This window comes from Impatiens glandulifera, chromosome 1, assembly GCF_907164915.1.
Source record: "Impatiens glandulifera chromosome 1, dImpGla2.1, whole genome shotgun sequence".
In the NCBI taxonomy this organism is placed as follows: Eukaryota; Viridiplantae; Streptophyta; class Magnoliopsida; order Ericales; family Balsaminaceae; genus Impatiens; species Impatiens glandulifera.
The window spans coordinates 160,025,984-160,048,049 of NC_061862.1; the positions used below are offsets into that span (position 1 = coordinate 160,025,984).

The 22,066-nt window shown below is 30.3% G+C and overlaps 4 protein-coding genes across 6 annotated transcripts; 2 read left to right on the plus strand and 2 right to left on the minus strand.

Annotated features, from left to right (window-relative positions):
• Window positions 1–1,755: 1,755 nt before the first annotated feature.
• Window positions 1,756–2,675, plus strand: LOC124918679 (zinc finger protein 1-like). Its single transcript, XM_047458714.1, has one exon. The coding sequence runs from the start codon at window positions 1,905–1,907 to the stop codon at window positions 2,562–2,564; it is 660 nt and encodes a 219-aa protein (XP_047314670.1). The 5' UTR covers window positions 1,756–1,904; the 3' UTR covers window positions 2,565–2,675.
• An 8,287-nt stretch (window positions 2,676–10,962) lies between these two features.
• On the plus strand, window positions 10,963–12,687 carry LOC124918680 (deSI-like protein At4g17486). Of its 3 annotated transcripts, none has more exons than XM_047458715.1 (3): window positions 10,963–11,235; window positions 11,374–11,661; window positions 12,254–12,687. In XM_047458715.1, the coding sequence occupies exons 1-3, from the start codon at window positions 11,103–11,105 to the stop codon at window positions 12,502–12,504; spliced, it is 672 nt and encodes a 223-aa protein (XP_047314671.1). In that variant the 5' UTR covers window positions 10,963–11,102; the 3' UTR covers window positions 12,505–12,687. The 3 variants fall into 3 exon arrangements, with proteins under 3 accessions (XP_047314671.1, XP_047314672.1, XP_047314673.1); XM_047458716.1 differs by having other exon boundaries at window positions 11,099–11,235; window positions 11,310–11,661; XM_047458717.1 differs by having other exon boundaries at window positions 11,111–11,235; window positions 11,297–11,661.
• Window positions 12,688–13,077: 390 nt separating this feature from the next.
• On the minus strand, window positions 13,078–16,072 carry LOC124918681 (DCN1-like protein 4). Its single transcript, XM_047458718.1, has 10 exons — window positions 15,851–16,072; window positions 15,166–15,250; window positions 14,647–14,721; window positions 14,528–14,564; window positions 14,079–14,162; window positions 13,956–14,016; window positions 13,777–13,883; window positions 13,611–13,676; window positions 13,369–13,523; window positions 13,078–13,291 (listed from the first exon to the last, which is right to left on the minus strand). The coding sequence occupies exons 1-9, from the start codon at window positions 15,915–15,917 to the stop codon at window positions 13,425–13,427; spliced, it is 681 nt and encodes a 226-aa protein (XP_047314674.1). The 5' UTR covers window positions 15,918–16,072; the 3' UTR covers window positions 13,078–13,291; window positions 13,369–13,424.
• Window positions 16,073–18,583: 2,511 nt separating this feature from the next.
• On the minus strand, window positions 18,584–20,306 carry LOC124920477 (amino acid transporter AVT6E). The gene has a single exon (XM_047460973.1). The coding sequence runs from the start codon at window positions 20,223–20,225 to the stop codon at window positions 18,795–18,797; it is 1,431 nt and encodes a 476-aa protein (XP_047316929.1). The 5' UTR covers window positions 20,226–20,306; the 3' UTR covers window positions 18,584–18,794.
• Between the last annotated feature and the right edge of the window lie 1,760 nt (window positions 20,307–22,066).

A 22,066-nucleotide genomic window follows, 5' to 3' on the forward strand; every position in this document is an offset into this window, starting at 1 on the left:
TAAATTTAACATCAAATTAGCTCGAGAAATTGTGTAAAATAATTAACTAAGACTTAGAAAAATCATTGTGGTAATAAGCTTTTGCAGTTAAAGAATCTCAAATTAAATTCAATAATCAAGTCTCCTACACCTAATTAAGAAGCCCTTTAATTAACAAGTGGAGAATTACCTAACAATTATTATACATCAACTTATAATATATAAATGTCATACTAAATCATTAATTTATTGTGGAAAAGAGAAGGAGATTCTTAATTAACTTATTATTGAAGATTAGTTTCAATTATGGATGATGACTATATATATGGTTCTTAATTTGGTTTTATTTAGTTAATGTGAAAAGTTCATTGATAAAAGTAGAAGATATGACTTAGTGATAGGAATATTTATAATATTCTATCTTCATATTTACAAGTTAAATCTTCAATCAAATCTAAGCTTGTCCCTCCTCCCTGTTATAATTAGGCCTTGTTTGTTTCTATTAAGCCTCCATCTAAAATCATGTATATCTCCTTCCATCATTTGGACCTCCATACCTTTTCATTCTTGGATTTCTTTATATAATTTGATCTCGGATACAATAGATATAATCATTGACGGATGGAACGATCGAGAAATTCGAGTTGAAGTATGCTTAAAAAATTAGGGGTAGGTTAAAAAAAAATGAGAAAATTATGAATAAAATGAGATTGGATAAAGGTAGGTTTTGTCATTTTTTAAAAATCATATTAGATACAAAAATAGTGTACTAAATTAAAAACAAAAATTAAGAAAGTAGAGGTAATGAAAAAAAAATTAAGTTGGTTGAGGTCCTAATTCGCAATTTTTATTTAAAATTATCACATTTTCTGATATTCGTTCAAGAAAGTCAGTGTAACATAGAGATTCGTTCTTCATAAAGATATATAAGTGCGATAATATGTTGAGTAACCTGTTTATATTAATTATTTTCTTAATTTTGTTATATTATGTTTATCCTTTTTAAAATACATGGATAATTTATATGATAATATATATATATATATATATATATATATATATATATATATATATATATATATATATATATATATATATATATATATATTATTAGAAGTGATCACCCTAAATTACTCAAAAAAATTAGGATTATTTTCAAGTTAATAGAATAATTTTCAATGGTGATTGTATTTTAAATATTTTGGACTATAAATCTAAATAATTGTTCCATTTATTTTTGTTGAACTATGCAGTTATAAAAAATTGTCAAAACTTCAATAATGCGTATCATTAATAATAATATTATTATTAAGACATTTTCTGAGTTTCTTTTTAAACCGTTGGTAAAATAGGTCAAGAAATAAATAATTCTTCTCCAGTAAATATAAGCTGCACAACATGTTGTCCAACATATTTGTATCATTATCTTATTTTCATGCTTTTGTGAATTTTTTTTTATTTCCTCATTTTATGTTTTATTGTTATATTTATACTATTCTTGTCATTTTTTAATATAAATATATATTTTAAAAAATCAAAATTTAAACAGTATTGACTATGTTAATTTGAATTAATTTTTGTTTTTAAAATAATAATAATAATAAAGTCAAAAGCATAAGCCCATTAAAAAGGAGAAATATAAAGAAGACAATAAGATTCATTCATTCATACTTATGTAATAAATATAAATATATATTTCAATTTGGCAACTTAATAAGAATTGGTTAGTTCATTCTTTTCATATTATTAAACCCATCTTCTATCTTTTTCTCTTTCTCTCTCCCACTACCTGACTTTCCTATTAGGCTAATAGTACGATAATAACACATTACAACTCTAAAATTCTCCTTTCATACAAATACCACAACCCCCATTAAAACCATACTAGAGAAAACCCATCTCCAAAGTTATCTCCTTTTTTTCAAATGAAGACGCCGGCACCTGAAAAAGACCCATCGGAAAATTCCACCGTCGTCTCACTCTCCGACCTTCCTCCAACAGAAACTCATAAAGACAAAGCACAACTGTTTCTTGATCTAACCCTATCAGCAAACGAATCCAATCAAGATAACTCAAACCCAGAGCTTAATCTCATCGGATGTTTCAACCCAACAGATTCCGGCGCCGGCACCGACCAGCAACAACAACCGAGGATCTTCTCATGCAATTATTGTCAAAGGAGATTTTACAGTTCCCAAGCTCTTGGAGGTCATCAAAACGCACACAAAAGAGAAAGAACTTTGGCTAAAAGAGGTGGGTCGGGTCAGAGATTTGTTGGGTTTGGACAAGAACCATACCCGATTCGTTTCTCTAGTATAGCTTCTCTTCCTTTGCATGGATCTGCTAATATGTCAATTGGTATACAAGCTCATTCTTTGATTCATAAACCGGCGATGGGAAGGCTTGCTCCGGGGAATTACTTCGCCGGAATGGTGGGAGGAACGCCGGTTCCGGCTGCCGGCGCCGCCAGGTTTGAGTCTATTCCGGTGATGGGTAACGGACGTTATGAGTGGTGGGAGAGTGGGGGAGTTGTGAAAGGAAAACAAGATGAATTGCAGAAACTTGATTTGTCTTTGAAATTGTGAGTAGTGATTTCGATTTGTTTAAATTTTTATTTGCTTTCTTTATCTTTGTAATTTTTTAATATTGTCACCTTTTTTTAGTTAGAGAGAAAGATAGATTCATGAATTTTGTAAATGTTTGTTAGAGAAATTGAATCGGTTGAATTTTATTTGTTTTGTTTGGAAGTTTGATTTTAAGTAATTTCACTTCTTATTGTTCTAACACATAATTGAGAATTGAGAATACATTTTTTATTTCAATTAACTTTAAGAAAAAAAAAATTGAGAATAGTTTGTGTTGCTTAATCAAACTAAAACATGATGTTTGGTTTGTTTGAATTATGTATATATTTATAGATCTAATTTATAAATTGCAAATAATATTTGAAGAACTGTTTCACATCATACTTTATTTATTTAAGTGAATAAAATAGTTTAAGGTAATCAAAAATTATTCCACCCTCTTTAATTTATTACATTATTTAATTTATCAATCAACATAATAAATTTACTTTAATTTTTTTTATCAAAATAATTTCCACCTTCTCAAAATTAGTTTTTTCTTACAAATGATTTAAAAAACTTCAATCTTAATTTATGTAATTTATGAGTACCATAATTAAATTTTCAGCTTACTGTAAAACTAGATGATTTGTGATGATTTTTTTTTAAAGTTGAACAAAATCAATTGAGCTTAATTCGTTAATAGTCAAATCATCACCTTACCTAGAAAACATGTTTTCAGCTTAGTTAGGTTTGATTTAAGTTAATTTGAATTTATTATTTAATTATCAATTTACTCATTTATTATATCATTTCACTACTTTGACTGAATTTTAAAGAATAGTATTCAAAATCTTTAATTCATTAAAATTCAATAATTTAATTAGTGATTAAAAGCGGAGTCAGGATTTAAAATTTACCGGGCTAATTTTTTATCAAAAAAATTTATCCAAGCTAATTTGGTAATAATATCAAGGAAACAAACAAAATAAAGCAAGCTTACCGTCAATAATTAATAAACACAAATTATTTTAATTACCCGAGTTACCGCCCGGACAGTCTTATACTTGGATCCGATTCTGTTTGTAATATGAATATTTTATTTATTTATAAATGCACATAAATAATAAATAATAAGTTAACCACGTTTAAAAATATTAAAATAACCTTTTTTTTTTATTCACAATTGGTCATATATTTTATTATATGTGTAATACATTTACCTAAATAATTTTAAATAATTTTAATAGAATTATTTGAAAACAACCCTAACCAGAACAACACCCAACTGAAAAAAAATTAAAAAAAATAGATAATAACCCTATAGTGTTTCAATATTCATTTTCTTATTGTTTAATACCATTGAACAATATACCACATGTATTATTATTTTAATAAAATGTATTATTATAAATGGTCTCAATCAAACTGGCCGTTGTCATGTCATTTTCTACATGGGGTTTCTTTTTATTTTTAAAGAATGAGGTGCATTAGATCTACTTAACATGGGTCCTAAAGATTAGGTTGATGTGTACCACTAATAATCTTAATCATAGTCTATAATTATAAGTTTACAGATATATAGTAATTAACAAACTAAGTACGGCCCATTTCAAAGGTAAAAACAAAATGTCTTCATCATTGAATTAATAATAATAATAATAATAGTAATATTGCAATGCCATTAGGAATCATTTCCATTTATGGTCCACTAATAAACAGAATTATGTATACCATACATAGGATATATTAATATATTATTTGTACATAATTAGTACAATCTATAAATCAATATATTTTCTTTCATAAAGAAACAAAAAAGTTAGGGTATACTTGGGTAAAGATTATTTGAATAATTCATTAGATTATTTAAATAACTCGTTTTTCTTGCTAAATCAATCAATTTATCAATTAAAATACTATTTATTTATATTTTAAACTAATATTTTTACATTAAATACTATTGTAACACTCTGTCAAAACATTAGAGATACAATAAATTTTAACTATTTTCATTTTTTCTATAAAAGTAAGGGAAGATAATTAAACATAATGCACAAATTAAAGGGAAAAGAAATTTTGGCTTGAATTGATCAGCAATGTCTTGATTCGAAATGACTAATAAGAAAAGATTATCTAAAGTTATATGCAATAGTTTAAAATCGTGATACAAACAGTGGACAAAGATAAAAACAAAAACATTGGCCAACAAATGTCTCAACCTAACCAAAGAATACAGCTATCAAATGTAAACTCAACACACAAATAACACGACAGTTACAAAAGGCAGCCTCCGTGTGCAAAGAAGATACGGAAAAAAACACACATAACTTCATCTGTTTGTCACGAGGAGAAGCAAAACCAACAATCAGACAAAAAAAGAGGGGAGAACAGAACATGCATGTGGGTATCAGAAGAATTTTGTAGATTAATATTGTCCACCTTAATAATAATAAACAAGAATGAAATGATGAAATTTGTGGTTTTGCATTTTATGTTCCCCACTTGATGTTGCTTGTTGGTATTCAGGCACATGTACTAAACACCCATAACTAGAAACCTGTTAGTATCAGTCATTGTCATTCCATTCTAAGTTTCCTACTCAAAGGGCATAATTGACTTACAGATGGAACCATCATACCTTTCTTTCTTTCTGTGGTCACAATTTTATGGCAATCTGGAAATAGCCCATTTCAGCCACAACCACCATCCATATCATTCAAGACGTTAACCTATCCGTCCAGCTCCACCCTTTATGTGAACAATCCATGTATGTGAGTGTGGTCCATATCGAGTCAAAGTTTCACACGTTTGTAAGATAACATGGAATATATCTTCATTTTCATAGTGTAACAATCAGAGCTACCCGACAAATAAGATGTGTGTGAACAGAGACACACTATATAGATGCTTTATGTGAAGATCAGCTTCAAAACATACAAAAACATATTCTAATCAATCAGAATTATTCCATACACGCTATCTTAATGAAGAAACAGATGGTTAGCTTTATATTCAAACTTTACCCACTTGATTCGGTTGGCCAAAGTTTGCTCCATGTGGATAAGAAAAAATATCTTTAGACTTTCCAAGGTATACCTCCAAATCTTTCAGTTCAACAACAGATATGTTTGAATGCAAGTTTCTAAATTTACAGAGGTATGATGCTTAGGTGGTTCCCTACACCAGCTGTTACTCAAGTCTCTCAGGGACCAGACCCACAAATCCAACATTTGAAAAAAAATCTAATCCTCCTTACACGCAGAATAATGGGACATATCAATGCCAAATTTCGAAATGATATGTGATTGGATAGAGGGAAGAAGAAAAACATGGTTCATGTTACATCTTTGACCATTATTACTGTGTCAATTTAACTGTGCAGTTGCAACAAATAACTAGAAATCTAGTATATCATAAGTTAAAATAAAAAAAAATTACTGGCCAATTCATTGATCTATATGAATTCAAGTGGAAGCATCAAATTTGACATAATAGTCGCATGTATGTCCACAGAAAATAAAATTCTAAAACTACTACTAAATAATCTCAATGTGTGTGTTCTTCTCCAAGTTAACTCGTTATTCAGTTTATTATATAGGAACAGATCTCAATTTTCCCATTGAATTTTACACTATCTAAGATTACATTTATATTTTCTTTAGTAATATCATTAACCAACTGAGCTATCAAAAAAGACGATATCACTTATTTTTGTAATAACCTGCCTAATTTGATATCTTATGGGATTGAAGTACAGGAATGTATGAAAATCAATAACATAATGGTAGGGATTGATTCTTAGGTGACAAGCCAAGAGTGAAATAAGGGAAATAGACTCTTTATTAATCAATGCATAACTTAACCTTCGCTAAAACAACCTTGTATAGGCTTAGTCCTAATCTATCCTGGAATTGGATTAACTATTACTAAGATAACCTTATTAATGCTTAAAGAGAAATCTAACTACTTATAAGATAAGGCCTAATAACTAATTAAGCTATTGCTTAATTATATCTTTTTGATCTTGGGTAAGTAACAGTGCTTTGGAGGCCAAGATAATAAGCCCATCTTGCTTTTGAGTTTGTACACTCTAAATTACCGATCTTATCACATGATTTACAGAAGCAAGAATTATTAACTTAGATATGACAATCCCATTGAAGAACATATTGAAATGAAGCGGCATGGAGTTCTTTGTCTGTCAAAGTCGATCATTTGATAGGTTAAATGGGATTCAAGAAAGAGGTAAATTGAGATTTCTTTATACCAAGAATGCCTTCCAGTTGTTCAAAGCAACTCAATTCCACTTTCACTAAATGATATTACAATCCTCATTTTCCATTTCCACATATGACATGCAACCTTTATGTATTTTCAATTAGATGATAAAATCATTGTCATCAAATAAACAAATAAAAAAAAGTTAGTGGGATTGAGATCAAACCTAACACGAAAAAACACCTCTACTTCTTCTCAATATAAGACGACCTTATAGAGCCAATCTACAGAACAATATCATTTGTTCTTCATATATTCATGCAAGGAAGTGATGAGATCATCATTTATGCCCCTTTCTTCCATTGAAAATCCTATAACTCATTATCCAATTCCTAGCACAAAATAAATAAAAAAGTAAGTGCTTATTTCCATTTTTCATCCATTTACCAGTTGGAAACAGAATGCAAGAAACTGGAAACTTGATTAAAAAGCTTCTTGCAAGTTTAATCATAACAAACTTGAACTTCACTAATCCAATGAATCATGTTCGATACTCAATTGAAATGTTTTCTTTAAGGATCATAATTTTCTCATGAAGAATTGACACATGATAGGCTTGTTGTTTATTGAAAGAACCATACCTAATAATATGATATTGGTTAAGATCATTACATGAATTCAATACCCGTGAAAGGTTGTAACCGATCTGTTCATGACCACAAACTAAGACTTCCTGAATCTTTATAGCATCTGGTCCTACTAAGCACCCAAACTCCAGCATGTCACTTTTGTGGATTGTCAATAATCAACATGACATGAAGTTTCACATCTTCATTTTCCACCAAATCCTTGAATTTTCATCCAATATCAAACATTGTCACTTCAACTTTTCATCGCATCATTTTCTTCAAGTTTCCTATTCAAACAGATCCAATATTGTTCTTCAGGTCGTTCATCATTAATAAATAAATTGAATTCTGGGTTTTCTGCAAAACAAAAAGAATAGACAAATGATTTATAATATATTCATGAAGGAGTGATCGATCACCCATTTCAAATAACACAATATAAGATTATAAGGTTTTAGCTTTGATCCAAACTCTACTTAATCAACATTCAAGACTATTTCGAAAGATTAAGTTTTTGTAATGAAAGAGAAGAATGTCGCCGACCTGCAACTTGGAATTTGGAGAGAGAAGATGCAGTGAGTGAAGCTTTCCGGCCGGCGAACGGCTTTCACGTTCCGGAGAAGGACATTATCGATTATTCACTTTTTGTTGGTGGGCTTCTTAATTGGCTAAATTAGCCCAATATAACTTTTTGGACCTCAATGGGCATGCTTATTAAAATTTATTTGTAATTTATTTATTTATTTTAATAAAGTTAAATTGTCAAATTAAAACTTCTTTGTGGGGCTAATTATATTTTAAGATTTTTTTTTTTAAAATCATACAATTTTTAAATTCATTATTGATAAAGTTATATAAAACGAGATTTTGTTATTTTAAACGGTAACTTCTTATCTAAATGACAATTATAAACAAATAAAATATTCATTTCACTAATTTAATTATGAAAATTCAGCGAATTTAAGATTTTCACTATCGATTCTTTGAAATTCGGTAGTAAAAACTCTTAATTTACTACAAATCGATAGTTAAATTAGTGATATAAATATTTTATTTATTTATAAATGTCACTTATATTACGAGTTAACTGTGTTTAAAATCGTTAAGACAAAACATGTTTTTGTAAAACTGTAACAATAAATAGACTCAAATTGCGAGGTTTGAAATCTTAATGAGTCTCTAATAAGGAACTTTAATTTGACAATTCGATACTTTATTTTTTTTATTTATAAATTTTACGTAAACAATAAATTAACTGGTTTAAAACGGTTAAGGTAAAACCTTATTTTATTTTTTTTATCATTTTAACCATAAGTCTCAAATTATAAAGTTTGCAAAAATATGTTTTAATTGACCAGATAAGAAGCTCTATCTCTACATTGACCAAAATTATATATATAAATATTTACCTTGTTAACAAGTGACTATGTATCATGATTTACAGACAAAAACAAACTTCTATGATAATTCATTATTATAATAGACAAATACCATAATTTGAAACTTAAAAATAATAAATCTCTTAATCCAATGCATTTCTTAATTACTTACTCCTATAAATACATTAAAACCTTAATTTTAAATCAACTCAATATTATATAGCACGGCACCACCTCCAACTATTATTTTATTATAATAATTACATATAAAATATATAAAAATAAATAAGAGGCACATTTGAGCCTGGAATCACAGATCATCATTCCATAATCTAATTAATTAAAGTCTAAGCCACTTAAAATTATTTTTAATATAAAGTTAAGCATCTCCCCATTTTATAAACATCACACTAATTCAATATTAGCAAACCACTTCTCATCCACTGCATCTAATAATGAAGAATATAATACTTTATCTTTTCACAATATTTTTTTATATAGATTGTTAAAATACTATAGTACAATTAATAATAGATTGACCTTTAATAATAATAAAAATGTTGAACAGTTGGTCCGAAATGGGTAAAAAAAACATTTATAAATCGGGTTAAATATATATTGACAAAATTTTCAGTTAAAAATGGGTGATTTCAAAACTTTAGAGCCTAAGGAATAAAGGTAAAGTGCCCTGCATTATTATAGTTGTACTATATATATATATATATATATATAACAATTATTATTATGATTTGATAACATTATAATTATATATATTATTTATAACAATTAATATTATATTTCATAACTGTCAAATCTTTTGTATTATTATTAAAGGGTCACTAGTGCTTATTTTATCACTATATTTAAATGATTATGAGTACTCTAGGATAGGCACAAAGCACTAAAAAGATAAAAACACTTCAATACTTGAATATTGTGGGTGAATAAAATATTTGTTTGATAAATTTATTGTCCATATTATATTTGACCCATTATTCATAATTTAATCTTTCAATTTCATATACCAAATTTTATAACTTTGAATTTAAAGATTTTTGAATTTAAAGATCCATAAATGTTACAACTTCAAAATAAGTTTGTAATTAAGTTTTGAATGACATGTATTTATTTACATGTAGATGGACCACATGTCACATGTCAATTGAGAAACATAGCGATCCTAACACATTTTTGATAATTCATCAATTTTTGAATTGTATAAAAATAGTGCGTATTCAAAAGTGCAAGATTTATTTAATCATAATGCTTGGCTAGAATAAGGATTATTATTATTTTTAATTAACTAAAATAAAATACCAAATACTATTTTGATTGTTGACTAAGTTCACTCATGTTGGATATGTATTAAATTAATCACTATCAACTTGTAACTTCATATGCTAGTTTAATTGAAAATATTTTTATTAATGAATAAAAGACTCTGGATTGTTTTATTCTAAAAAAAAAAAAATCATTTTAAATTAAAGTTTAAGTTAATTATTTTGGGAAAGTATTAACTTATTTTAAATACAAAACTTAAAAAAAATAAAAATATTAAATTGAAAAACTTAAAATTTACTCAGTTATGATTTATTTAAATATTCAACATAATCGAACATCATTTTATTCACTCTCATTTGTCAAATTACTTAATTTATTAAATTAAATATTAAAATATTTTTTATTTAAAATTATTATTTTTATTCTAACATTATATATTAATATCCTTTCAAACATTTTATAAAAAAAAAAAATCATCTATTCAAAATTATCAATTATTATTATTTTTTAAATAATCCATAATATTTAAAAAAAAATCCAAATCCTATCAATACATTGTAGGATGAATTTAAATTTAATTTTTCATCTTTCATCGTATTAATTTTTAAAGAAAAAAAATAAATAAAAAATAATCAATTATCATTATTTTTTAAATAATTCATAAAATTACAAAATAAGAATCCAACACTTATATAGAATGAATTTAAATTTAATTTTTCTTCTTTTTCTCATATTAATTTTTTTCCTTATATAAAAAAGTTTAAAAAAAACAAGGAAAGAAAGGTCCAAAAACAAACATGAGGAAAATAAAAAAAAGGGGAATCCAACGATTGAGAGGGGCTTTCCAGTAATTACAGCACATCAAAATGGGGTCCTTTCCTTTCCATCATCTTATTATTCTCTGTCCGCCAAAAAGCTAAGACCTTTATTCCTCTTCTTCTTCACCAATCTCCATTTTTTCATCAGCAATTAGTGTTTTGTAAAAGATGGGTATATAGATAACTACAGTCTTACCCATCTTCTTCTTCTTCATCAGTTCAGTTTGCACAATGTTGTGTAGAAAGAGTTCAATCAAGGCAAAAAGTGGTTCAGTTCCTGTACATCTCAACGTTTATGATCTCACACCCATTAATGGCTACGCATACTGGTTAGGTCTCGGCGTTTATCATTCCGGTGTTGAAGGTAAGAATCAGTAAAACCCATCTTGATTTTCTTTAGAAATTCCTAGCTAGTAAAAAATCAGATAGCTTTTACAGATCTGTGGCGGCCAAAAATCGGATCTTTGAACTGATTATGATTGATGGGTAATGATTGTGTCAGTTCATGGAGTAGAGTATGCGTTTGGAGCACATGATTATCCGACGACCGGAATATTTGAAGGGGAACCCAGACAATGCGATGGGTTCACTTTCAGGAAAGCGATTCTAATCGGATGGACCGAGATGGGACCGACCGAGGTCAGGAGAGTCATGGAGGGTTTTGCTGATGTTTACAAAGGAAATGCTTACAATTTGATTACTAAGAATTGTAATCATTTCTGTAATGATGCTTGTCTCCGGTTAACCGGAAACCCAATTCCGAGTTGGGTTAATCGACTCGCCAGAATCGGTGAGTCATTGTTTTTTTAATTTTTTTAATTTTTTTTGTTTAATCAAATTTGACTTTGATTAGGATTAGGATTTAAATATGAGTATATAGAGGATCAAATCTTATCTTATAACCCATTAATGACAATTTTCCTATTAATTAGTGAAATAATAGGGATATGCCTATTTTTTTATTTTTTTGAGTTAATTGAAAATTTATTAGGAGATAATTTTTTATCTTATTTGGATTTTTTAATTAAGGGTTTTTATTTGTAGTGTTAGACAGAATTTATGACTTAATTTGAAAAATTAAATACTTTTTTATAAACAATTTGATAACTTAGAATGACTTATTTTTTCAAAAATAACTTAAGATTAATTGAGTAAGTTATAAATGACATAAGCATAAAAAAGACAATTTTAAAATTTGTAAACAATGGGTAAAATAGTTTTACATTAGTTTATGTTTTATTAAAACCAATTTGCATATCAATTAACTAAAATTAATGTATTTTTATTTGTTTATTAAACATTTTACACTTTTTTCCGGGATTGATCTAATTGAACACTTAGAATTCAATATTCTTGATCATATTTTTACCTCATTGTATTAGGCTTTATTTGTCACTGCATTGTGCCGGTGAGTCTAAACACGAACAAAGTTCGACACCATAGAATCGAGGACAAGGTTTGCGAGCCAGAGAAGAAGAAACTCAGTAGCAACTCAAACAGATTCACTCCCTCGACCACTTCTTCTTCCTCGTCATCTTCTTCATCTCCTCGGACCAAAAAGAATAGGAGCAGACGTTGCGGTGGTGTTGGTCCTCATTCATCGCCTTTGGTTCCTGATCCTCCAATGTCGTAGAAATCAATCCCATCCCGGATCATTTTTTTTCTTGTTTTTTTTGTTTATTATTGGAATTTCATATTGAATTCATTTCTTTATCTTTATGTCTTATAATATGATACTTTTAAGGGTTCAAATCTTGTCATTATAAAAAAAAGTCATTTTTTTTTCTTGCAATCTTGTAATGATCCATTTTGCCAATTATATTCTCTTATTTGCTACAAAATTGTTAAAAAAGATCTTAATATCCAAAGCTGTTTTACCCCATCAGGATGACCCGGTGAAAAAAATCGACCTAAAAGTTACAGGTCAATTTCCACCCGAAGGTGAAGGCCATGATTATAAAAGTCACGGTCAATTCCCACAGGAAGGGGAAGGCCACGACTGTTGAACTAAATCTTGTTTCTATCTGTCTTTCAACTGTTCTTCACAAACCATTGTTCATTTTTCTTCATTCTGTCACCAAACCCTGACTTTGTGGCTATCCTTAATTTTCTATCCATAATTTTTATAATATTAAGCTGCTATGGAAGTCCATATCTAAATAACCCAAAATGGACCCACATGCATTATTTATCAATGGCATCATGATTTAACATTAGAAAATCCCTCAATAATAATGCAGATTATGCTTACATCAATCAATAATACTAATGCAAAAAGTTGCATGAATTATGCCATCTGGTTTAAACATGACTTTGACTGTTTCATCAATTCAAATGAGCTATAGAGAAGAGAAGAAAACCAAAAATAAGTAAGAGATTCGCCAGTTCTGTTTCTCTGTGTATTTTGTATCGATACAGCCCTGCAAACAAATCCATAGCCATCTCGATGATTTTAGTTATTGTGGGGATTAAATTATTTTGTTCAAGGGATTACAACCTGCGTAGTTTGATTCAAGGCAGATAACCGCAGTTCAGAACAGATAATCGAGGCTACTACTGCATCTGCTTTTCCCTCAACCATTCAACAAAATTGTCCAAGATCAAGGGCCAGGCAAGTTCAGGATTGTAATTGTCTAGGATTGGGAAATGAATCTTCAAAATATGTAAAACATTTGAGTCAGATCAACTGAAAAAAATAATAAACAGAAGAAAATAATATTATCACAAGCAAACAGTTACCTCAGAACAAAAACGAAAAAACCCCAACCACTGATCCATATTTATGACCTTGTAATCACTTTGTATCTGCACAAACCGCAAGAATCACATCAAATGAGAATCTTACTTCTCTTTAGTCTTGAACTGTTCTTTGTCTCAAGAACGAAACAAGTAGATTAATACTCACCCTAAGATACTCAACAAAGTAATCAACCTGTGCACGAAACAGATATCCCAGGACTAGGTCAAGTAATTGACAGATGCTTTCTATATCTATACTCTTCTGTTTTTCCTCTGAAAAAGTATTCCACAAAGATTACGACAATAGTTAAAAAGAAAAAATAAGACAATTGAAAATTCACATACCTGTTAGACAGTATCGAAACGCATAAGCATAGAAGTTCTCTAAGGTTAATGGCCTTTTTACCTGGGTTAAAAAGAGAATCATTCTTCACTCATCACAAAAAGATGATTATTAAGCCGTTTTACCTCTTTCTCCAAATCAGGCAGTGCTTTCACTAATTTGGGCAATGTATCAGCCCGAAGTGCTTTCATCCCTTTACGCCATTCCTCCTATAGAAAGAATTGCATATTTACACAATAAGGGCCTATAGCTTGAATTACAGTTTATATTGAAAATAAATTCAAATAATTTAATTGTCAGATTGAAAAGTTTTGAGTCCTAGGATCAGGGCTTTGTATTCCGCTTCATTGTTGGTACATTTGAAAGTCAGTTTGTAGCACTGATTAGTAGTTTCGTTAGTAGGACTAATTAGGATTATTCTGACTCCTCCCTTCCTTGGATTTAGGATATGAGGCTCAGAGACGTATCATATTATCCCAGTTGCAATGATATTAGAATCACAAGTTCTAATAAAAAAAGATACATTGATCAAATAGGAAAATGAAACTTAAGTGACAAGATGTTGCTTTCTTACCAAGGTAAAATATCCCTGTTTTTCAGCATCCATCTTCCTGAATTATTAGTATAAGTCCATCAGCAACATTATTGCAATAAACAACTTAGTAACCCAAAGTAATGGATACTAGAGCTTACCATGCAAACATTAAAATCCTGACATCGGTGTGATTCACTTCCAGATCTGAACAAAGAGCTTCAATTCCTTCAGGTCTGCAAAGATTATTTAGATTACCATAAAAAATAAAACAAAAATACGTATAGATAACAACACTTTCTCATATGCAGAATCAACAAATAGAAAAAGAACAGGCACGAGGCAATGGTAGGTAGGAAGAATATTATTCTTAGGACAAATTAAAGCCAGATATTTCAGCATCAAATCGACACTAGAGAGAATTCTTATAATCAATATAACCATTTGAAAAAAGTTGTTTAGGCACCCATGACTAATCAATCAGCTTGGTCTCAAAACTCAATAAGTTTTCTTGTGGAGAATTGGATTCTCTTTATAATCCACTTCACCCCAAAAAAGCAATAGTGACAACTAACACTAAATATCTAAACATTTTAAAAAAAAGTTTATATGTATTTTATATTCACAAAATCAGTTTAGATTATAATCCAAAAGAAAAAACACACAACCTTTACACTTACTCGATCACACCGGAAGAACTATTTGCATAAGAATTAAACAGTTGATCAATCCGCTCAAGCTCTTTGGAAGCAGCTTTACCAGTAGCTGAAGAATGACAACTTAAAGTTAAACTTTAACATCAATGAAAATTTACTGTAAATAAATCGAGAATGCTATGTTTGGATGTGTATAACTAGAATTCGAATTACAATTCAATTGTTATGTTGGGTATAAATCATAGAATTGCAATTCCAAAGTAATACGGATGAAATGAAACTTAAGAAATCATATACATTCAATTCCAAAGGATTTAGAATTGAACCCTCAATTCCAATTCCATATTACTCTCACCCACATAGAAAATCAGATGTTCATTTCAAATCAAATCAAACCCACAACCACAAGTAGTTGTTTGATCTACTCCTCTTGTAAAAGATACTTACTTTCTTAGGAGTGAAGATTTTGAAGGGGAAGAAGAGGGTTTATACAAGAATCGATTGCAAGAGATGAAATCCATGCAACAAGAATCATTCTTTTGACAGATAAAAAGATGGGTCGCACGATTGGTTAGATATGAATGCATCTAAAGTATAACAATGAACGATGTCGATTTTCCTCGAAAAGAACGATAGATATGCAGTTGATATAAAGTAAAGCGATCATCTAAAAAGACTGTAGACATGGAAGAGAGATTAAAAAGATCACCGGAGCGAATGAGATCGACACCGGTAGAGGAATTAGCAGAGCCTCTCCTTGTAGAAGAGCGCCGCATCTTGAAGAATTCCAGAGCGACGGAGTGAAAGGAAATCCTTTTATTGTTATGGTAGAGGAGACGACGACGACGACGAAGCAAAGCCTCGAGTGAAAGGAAGCCTCGTCGCTCGCTTTAGGAAAGATTTCGCAGGCAGGCTAAGAGGAGAAGAAGAGAAAAAACCTTAAAGTAAATTGGTCTGATTTCTTTTCTTCTTCTTTTTTTCCTATAATTTTTACAAAAGTAATTGAAAGGATTTTTATTTTGAGTGTTTATTAATGTTTGATTAGTCCATTATTATTCTTGTAATAATTCTAATTGTTTTGTTTGTAAAATTAAAAGAAATAATATTTTTTTTCAAAATTTAGTAGTAATTTTAGAAGTTTATTTAGTTATTATATATTAATTTAATATTAATAACATGATTGGAATCTTTTTGTTAAAATAATTTAAATATAACGATACAAACAATACAAAAACAGAAGTGTTTATTTTGTCATAACACATCCGAAACACAACAAGATTAACCACCACTCTTTATTTTACTAAACCTATAACAGAAAACCTTCATTGTCTTCGAAAGATTTTTATTCTTTTTGAAAATGCTCGGGGTTAAAGATTAATAGAGAAAAGTCTGAACTTTTTTTCATAGTAATGTTAATGACATCTAGTCATTAGCCAAAATTATGGGGGTTCAAAATTGGTTCTCTCCCATCAAAGTATCTCGGCTTTCCTCTCGACGCTAAATTCAGTTGCAAGGATATTTGGAATTCTATCATCGAGAAAATGGGAAATAGGTTGGCACTTTGGAATAACAAACTTCTCTCTAAAGGTAGTAGGTTGATCCTCATTAAGAACTCCCTCGCCACAATCCCAACATTCACTATGTCATTTTTCCTTATTCCTGCATCGGTGGTCAGCAAAATGTACACAATCATTAGTAATTTCCTCTAGGGTAACTCCAACTCATCTAAAATCATTCATTTGGTGAGATGGGACACAACGAAGTTTGAAGTTGTTGACGACGGGCTTGGAATCAAGGACTTCTCTCTTTTCAACATTTCACTCCTCTATAAATGGTGGTGGAGATTTTTCAACAAAAACACAAGCCTCTGGAAGAAAGCAATCATTGCCAAGTACGGACTTCGAGATAACGAATGAATGCATCTTTCTGGGAGAAAGGTTATGGATAGAAGCTTATGGGGACGTATCTGTAAAACATGGAAGAATCTCCATCCCCTTCTCATTTTTACGGTTGGTAATGGTAAGAAAATTGACTTTTGGATTGATCTGTGGCACCCTAGCGGAAAATTGTCAGATACTTATCGGGATTTTTTTGAGATCTCTAATAAAAAGGAGGCTAAAGTGATAGACTGTTTTCGTCTCACATTTAACCAAATTGTTTGGAGAATTCTTTTAAATATAAAACTTTCCACCGAAGAGGAAGGGAGACGAGTTCTTCTCATAAATGCTTTTACCAATGTTTCGATTGACCTAGAGACTGACGACAAGTTTTCTCTGTTTGGCTCTCATGATTTTAAAATTAGATACATTTATCATGCGTCTCTCCAAAATACTCAATCTCGATTTCCTTAGAAAAAGGTGTGGAAATAAAAAATTCTATCAAAAATCTCGTTTTTTGGTTGGGAAGCTATTAATGGAGGAGTTTTGACAACTAAAAAACTGAAAAACAAAAGATTTCATCTCGCTAGCAGATTCAACATTTATTTGAAGAGTGAAGAATATATTGATCACATTCTTCTACATTGTGACCTTGCCAAGAGCATGTGGACTTTTCTACATAACCTTCTTCAATTTCAATGGAATACACCATCAAAAATCGTTGATTTTTGGGTCAAATGGATTGAATTGTGTTATAGCAACAAAATCGTGTACGATTGGAAACCAAATCCCCTCATAATGTGGTGAACAATCTGGAAAGAAAGAAATAGAAGAGCTTTTGAAGGGAAAAGTTATGGATACGAGCGTCTCAAATGATTTATGTTACACGCGTTCGCCTCAATCCAAAAAAGAGGGGCTTGTACGGGATGAAAATTTTTTGATCTTGTTGGCATTTAAAACTCTTATGTTGTTTTCTTATTTATTGTTTTGTTTTATACTTTCCTTTTGTAACGTTTGAACGCATCTTGCGTTCATTTTAATAAAAGTTGACATTTTTCAAAAACAATTCTTTCAAAATGTGACTAATCTCTACGGGTTAAGCATATAGTATGTAAATACACTCAACCAATTTAATCAGAACGGACTCAAACTCAAGACCGCAAGTTAAACATATAGCCCGTAAATACTCTCAACCAATTTAACCAGATGGGCTCAAACTCAGGATCTCGGAGAGACTAGGGATATCCATATTTTTTTGTTACTATATAAAAATTTACAATCAACCTAAGTTATGGTGCAAATAATCCTCGCGGGATAAAATATAACTTGTAAATCATCACATAATACCGCAAATATCTCAGAAAATAATCCTCTAAACTTAACTTGTGTAATGGAATATTTTCATTTGTTAATTCTTTGATATTTGTTGAGATATTATTTTGAAAATTCAAACTTGCATCACAATTAACTTAATTTAAAAATAAAAATTACAAGAAAAAGTTTAAAGTAAACTTATACACAATGAATTCCTCTCGTAGAAATTTGCTCTATTAAGCTTGTGCATATTGAAAGAGTAATAAATAAATAGATTTATAATAATTATTAGTATACATGTTGAATTCTCTTAAACTCTAAGAAGATATAAATAATCTCAAATGGACCTCGAGTAAAATAGTTTCAAGAATAAAAAACAGACTTACTCGAGGAAGAAATCCGACACTACCCGACACCATGGTATTCTTCTCCTTTTACCATCACAAACTCGAAGAAAATAATTTACACCGAGTTGCTTCTCATACTAAAAACGTTCCCAACCGTTCCAACAACGCTCACTATAACTGCCAAAACCAACATGAACCATGACAATATCTTCTCCCCATTCGTCAACACAAGCCCACATTTACTCAATCGCAATGCCATCAAAGAAGGAAAGGTAAATCCCAACGAAACTGCAGTTGTCGCACCAGTAAACTTAAAAGCAGTCCAAATATTTGGAATCAAAGTAGAACCAACGTAAATCATCATCAACAGAACCACGGTTAACCCCAATGATCTCTTCCTGCTTTCGGCTAGAGGCTTCGAACCCTCGAAAACCAATCCATCAACCGTCTGTCGTAACGAGAAATGAATGACAGGAAAAACAAGAACCAGATGAAGAATGTAACCGACTCTCACTATGTAGTCTAAGGCTGTGCTGAAACGGATACCTAAATCCATATCAAAGTTCGTCAAAACATCCGCCTCCGTGTTCTTCCCGAAAAGAAGATAACCAGATACCGCGGTTGAAGCGTAGATCAAAACGCAAACGACAGTCGTGATCCTCCCTACTCTGAACATCTTCTGAGGCGTTCTGCCTTCAAGCTCATTATAAATCGGCTGAACATTAAAATGACAGACGTAAGCGTTCGACATGATCGGGATCACCACGAGCAAATCGAGAATCGATTGCTTTGAACCGAAATCAGGCATCATTCTTGGAGTCTCTATAGTTCCTTCAATGAGTTTAATTAACGCGACAGCAGATGCTACCAAGACAAATATAACAGCTAGCCCAACCGATGCAGCTGAGGTCAAGCTTAAGGAATCAATCTTATCGAGAGAACAAAGTGGGGCGAGGAAAATAACCATAATGATGAGAATGACAAGCTTTCGATAATCCCATAAGCCATTTCCTAACCATTGATCGAAAACACCTACATGATGAGGCGAACCTGACATCACGTCGCCCATTATGATCAAGTAAACAACTAAAACGCCTGCATTGTTAACTATTATGCAAATTTCAGACAGAATTCTAGCAGGTCTGCCTAATGTAGCTTGAACAACTTCCCCATATGAGGAAACATTACAATGGACAGTGAACCGGATCAGCCATTCGACGCTAATCTCAGAGAGAAATCCAATCATGACAATCAAAATTAGCCCTAAAGCCATACCTAAAACCTTCATAGTTGCAGGTAATGCCATAATGCCAGCCCCAATTATGGATGTGGTGAGATTAAACACCGCCCCATAAAGACCAGAAGATGCCTTAGCATCACCATGATGAACAGATTCTAAATCATTATTGACTTCATGATCATCTGATGGAAGCAAGTTCAAGGAAGCATCTTTGTTAGATCCAGGCTTACCTGATTCATAATTACCATGCTGAACTTGTAATTCAACGTGAGAAATCTTGGGCAGAATTGAATAACCGCTATCCATATAACTTATCTAGTTGCTTGAGCTTGACCACCAATATACATCAATACAACCCTTCATGAAAATATCAAAAATTTAGCGAAATGCGATAACCTAGACCTCAGAGGTCAACTATGGAGTCGTGTAGATACAGAAATGGAAACGTGGAACTGAATTTAGGGCTCTGCTTTTCCAATTGGTTGATTTTTGACCTATGATTTCTAAATCTGACGATATCATTTTTGAAAACAATATGAGAAGTTCAAATAAGGGTTTAAATTGATACGATAGGATGATTACCATAACGGAAGAGGTGGATTTGAATGAATGATCTTACCTGAAGGAAGATCGCCGGAATGAAGGAAATGAAGTCAGACGACGGCGACGACGACGGCGACGGTGAGTTAAGGAAGCGTCGTCGGTTGAAAATATCCCGGGAAGCAGAAATTGTGGACAAGAGCAAAGAGAAGACCCGCGAGATGTGCACGATGAGATCTATGACGAATTCATCGGACTGCGTTACTGCGTATGAGGGGAAAACATATCAATTTGTCCCTACTTTTCTTTTTATATTCATTTCCCTTTATTATGACCCGACATGAAAATACGATATAAATCGAACACGAAACGAAAAAATCATGTTAAGGATATGTATTTTTGAATTCGGATAGAAATTAGGTCGATATATTTAATTTGATTAATAAATATGTCAAAATCGGATCGACTTTAAATGACCTAAAATAGATCTACCAATCTATTTTAATAATTTTTACATGATTTTTTTAAATGAATTTATAATTTAGCTTCATTTTGTTCGTGTTGATGTTAATTTATTCTGAAATAGATATAGTATATTAATAACATTGAGTTAAATCTTGTTGGGTTCAAGTTGAGTCACATCAATCGAGTCGGATTTAAGTTAATTGCAAATAAATGAGTTAGGTTAAAGATTTTGACCCGAATTAATAAACAAGTCAAGTTCAAGTTAGTATCGCTCAACTCGCTAACTCGACCCGCAAACATTAACTCAATCAAAATTATCACCCCTAAATGAAAGCACAAGTCTATCATATGGATATGATTTCATGTGCTCTACTAAAACTTTTTTTTTATAAAGAGTTATATTTTAATTAATTCAAGTCATGGACATTTAGGAATTGAAGATGAGGAGACTTTAATTTTATTTTTAGAAAATTATGAATGAAACATGTACATGAACATAAGTTTTGCATATTTCTTTTAGAATTAAATAAATAAATAGTGAAACTAAATAATTAAAAAATTGAAAGGTTATGTTATAATTTTAGCATAAAAATATTAATTTCGGTGACTCAACCCTCTAATGTGGATATGCCCCTAATTCAAGTTATGAATTACTATAAAAATAATAATTTACAAATAATACAAAATTAAAGTAATTAAATGAAAATTTATAGATTTAATAATAAGATAAATTTATAAAAATTAAAATTTTAATGTAGAAAATCCAACCATATTATATTTTTAATTATTATAATTTTAAAGACAAACTCATTTAAGTTTGATAACGATAAATGAGATATATATATCTGAATCTGTCGAACAATTCTCTACTAAATAACATAAACAGAATTGAAATTTGACCACAATGAAAAAGTAAATCAATCTTATATTCATTAGAATTGTATATTATCAAAATCTAACTCAAATTCTCTAAGTCTATCTATTTCTTCATTAAGAATTCTAAGAATCCAATTTAAGATTTGTATCATTTGCTACAATAAATTAAGGGGAAAGACTTAGAAAATTTGAGATGGACTTATATAATTTATAATTCTTGTTTTGATAAAAACATGTTTCAAAGGAGTATAACCTGACCTATTTAT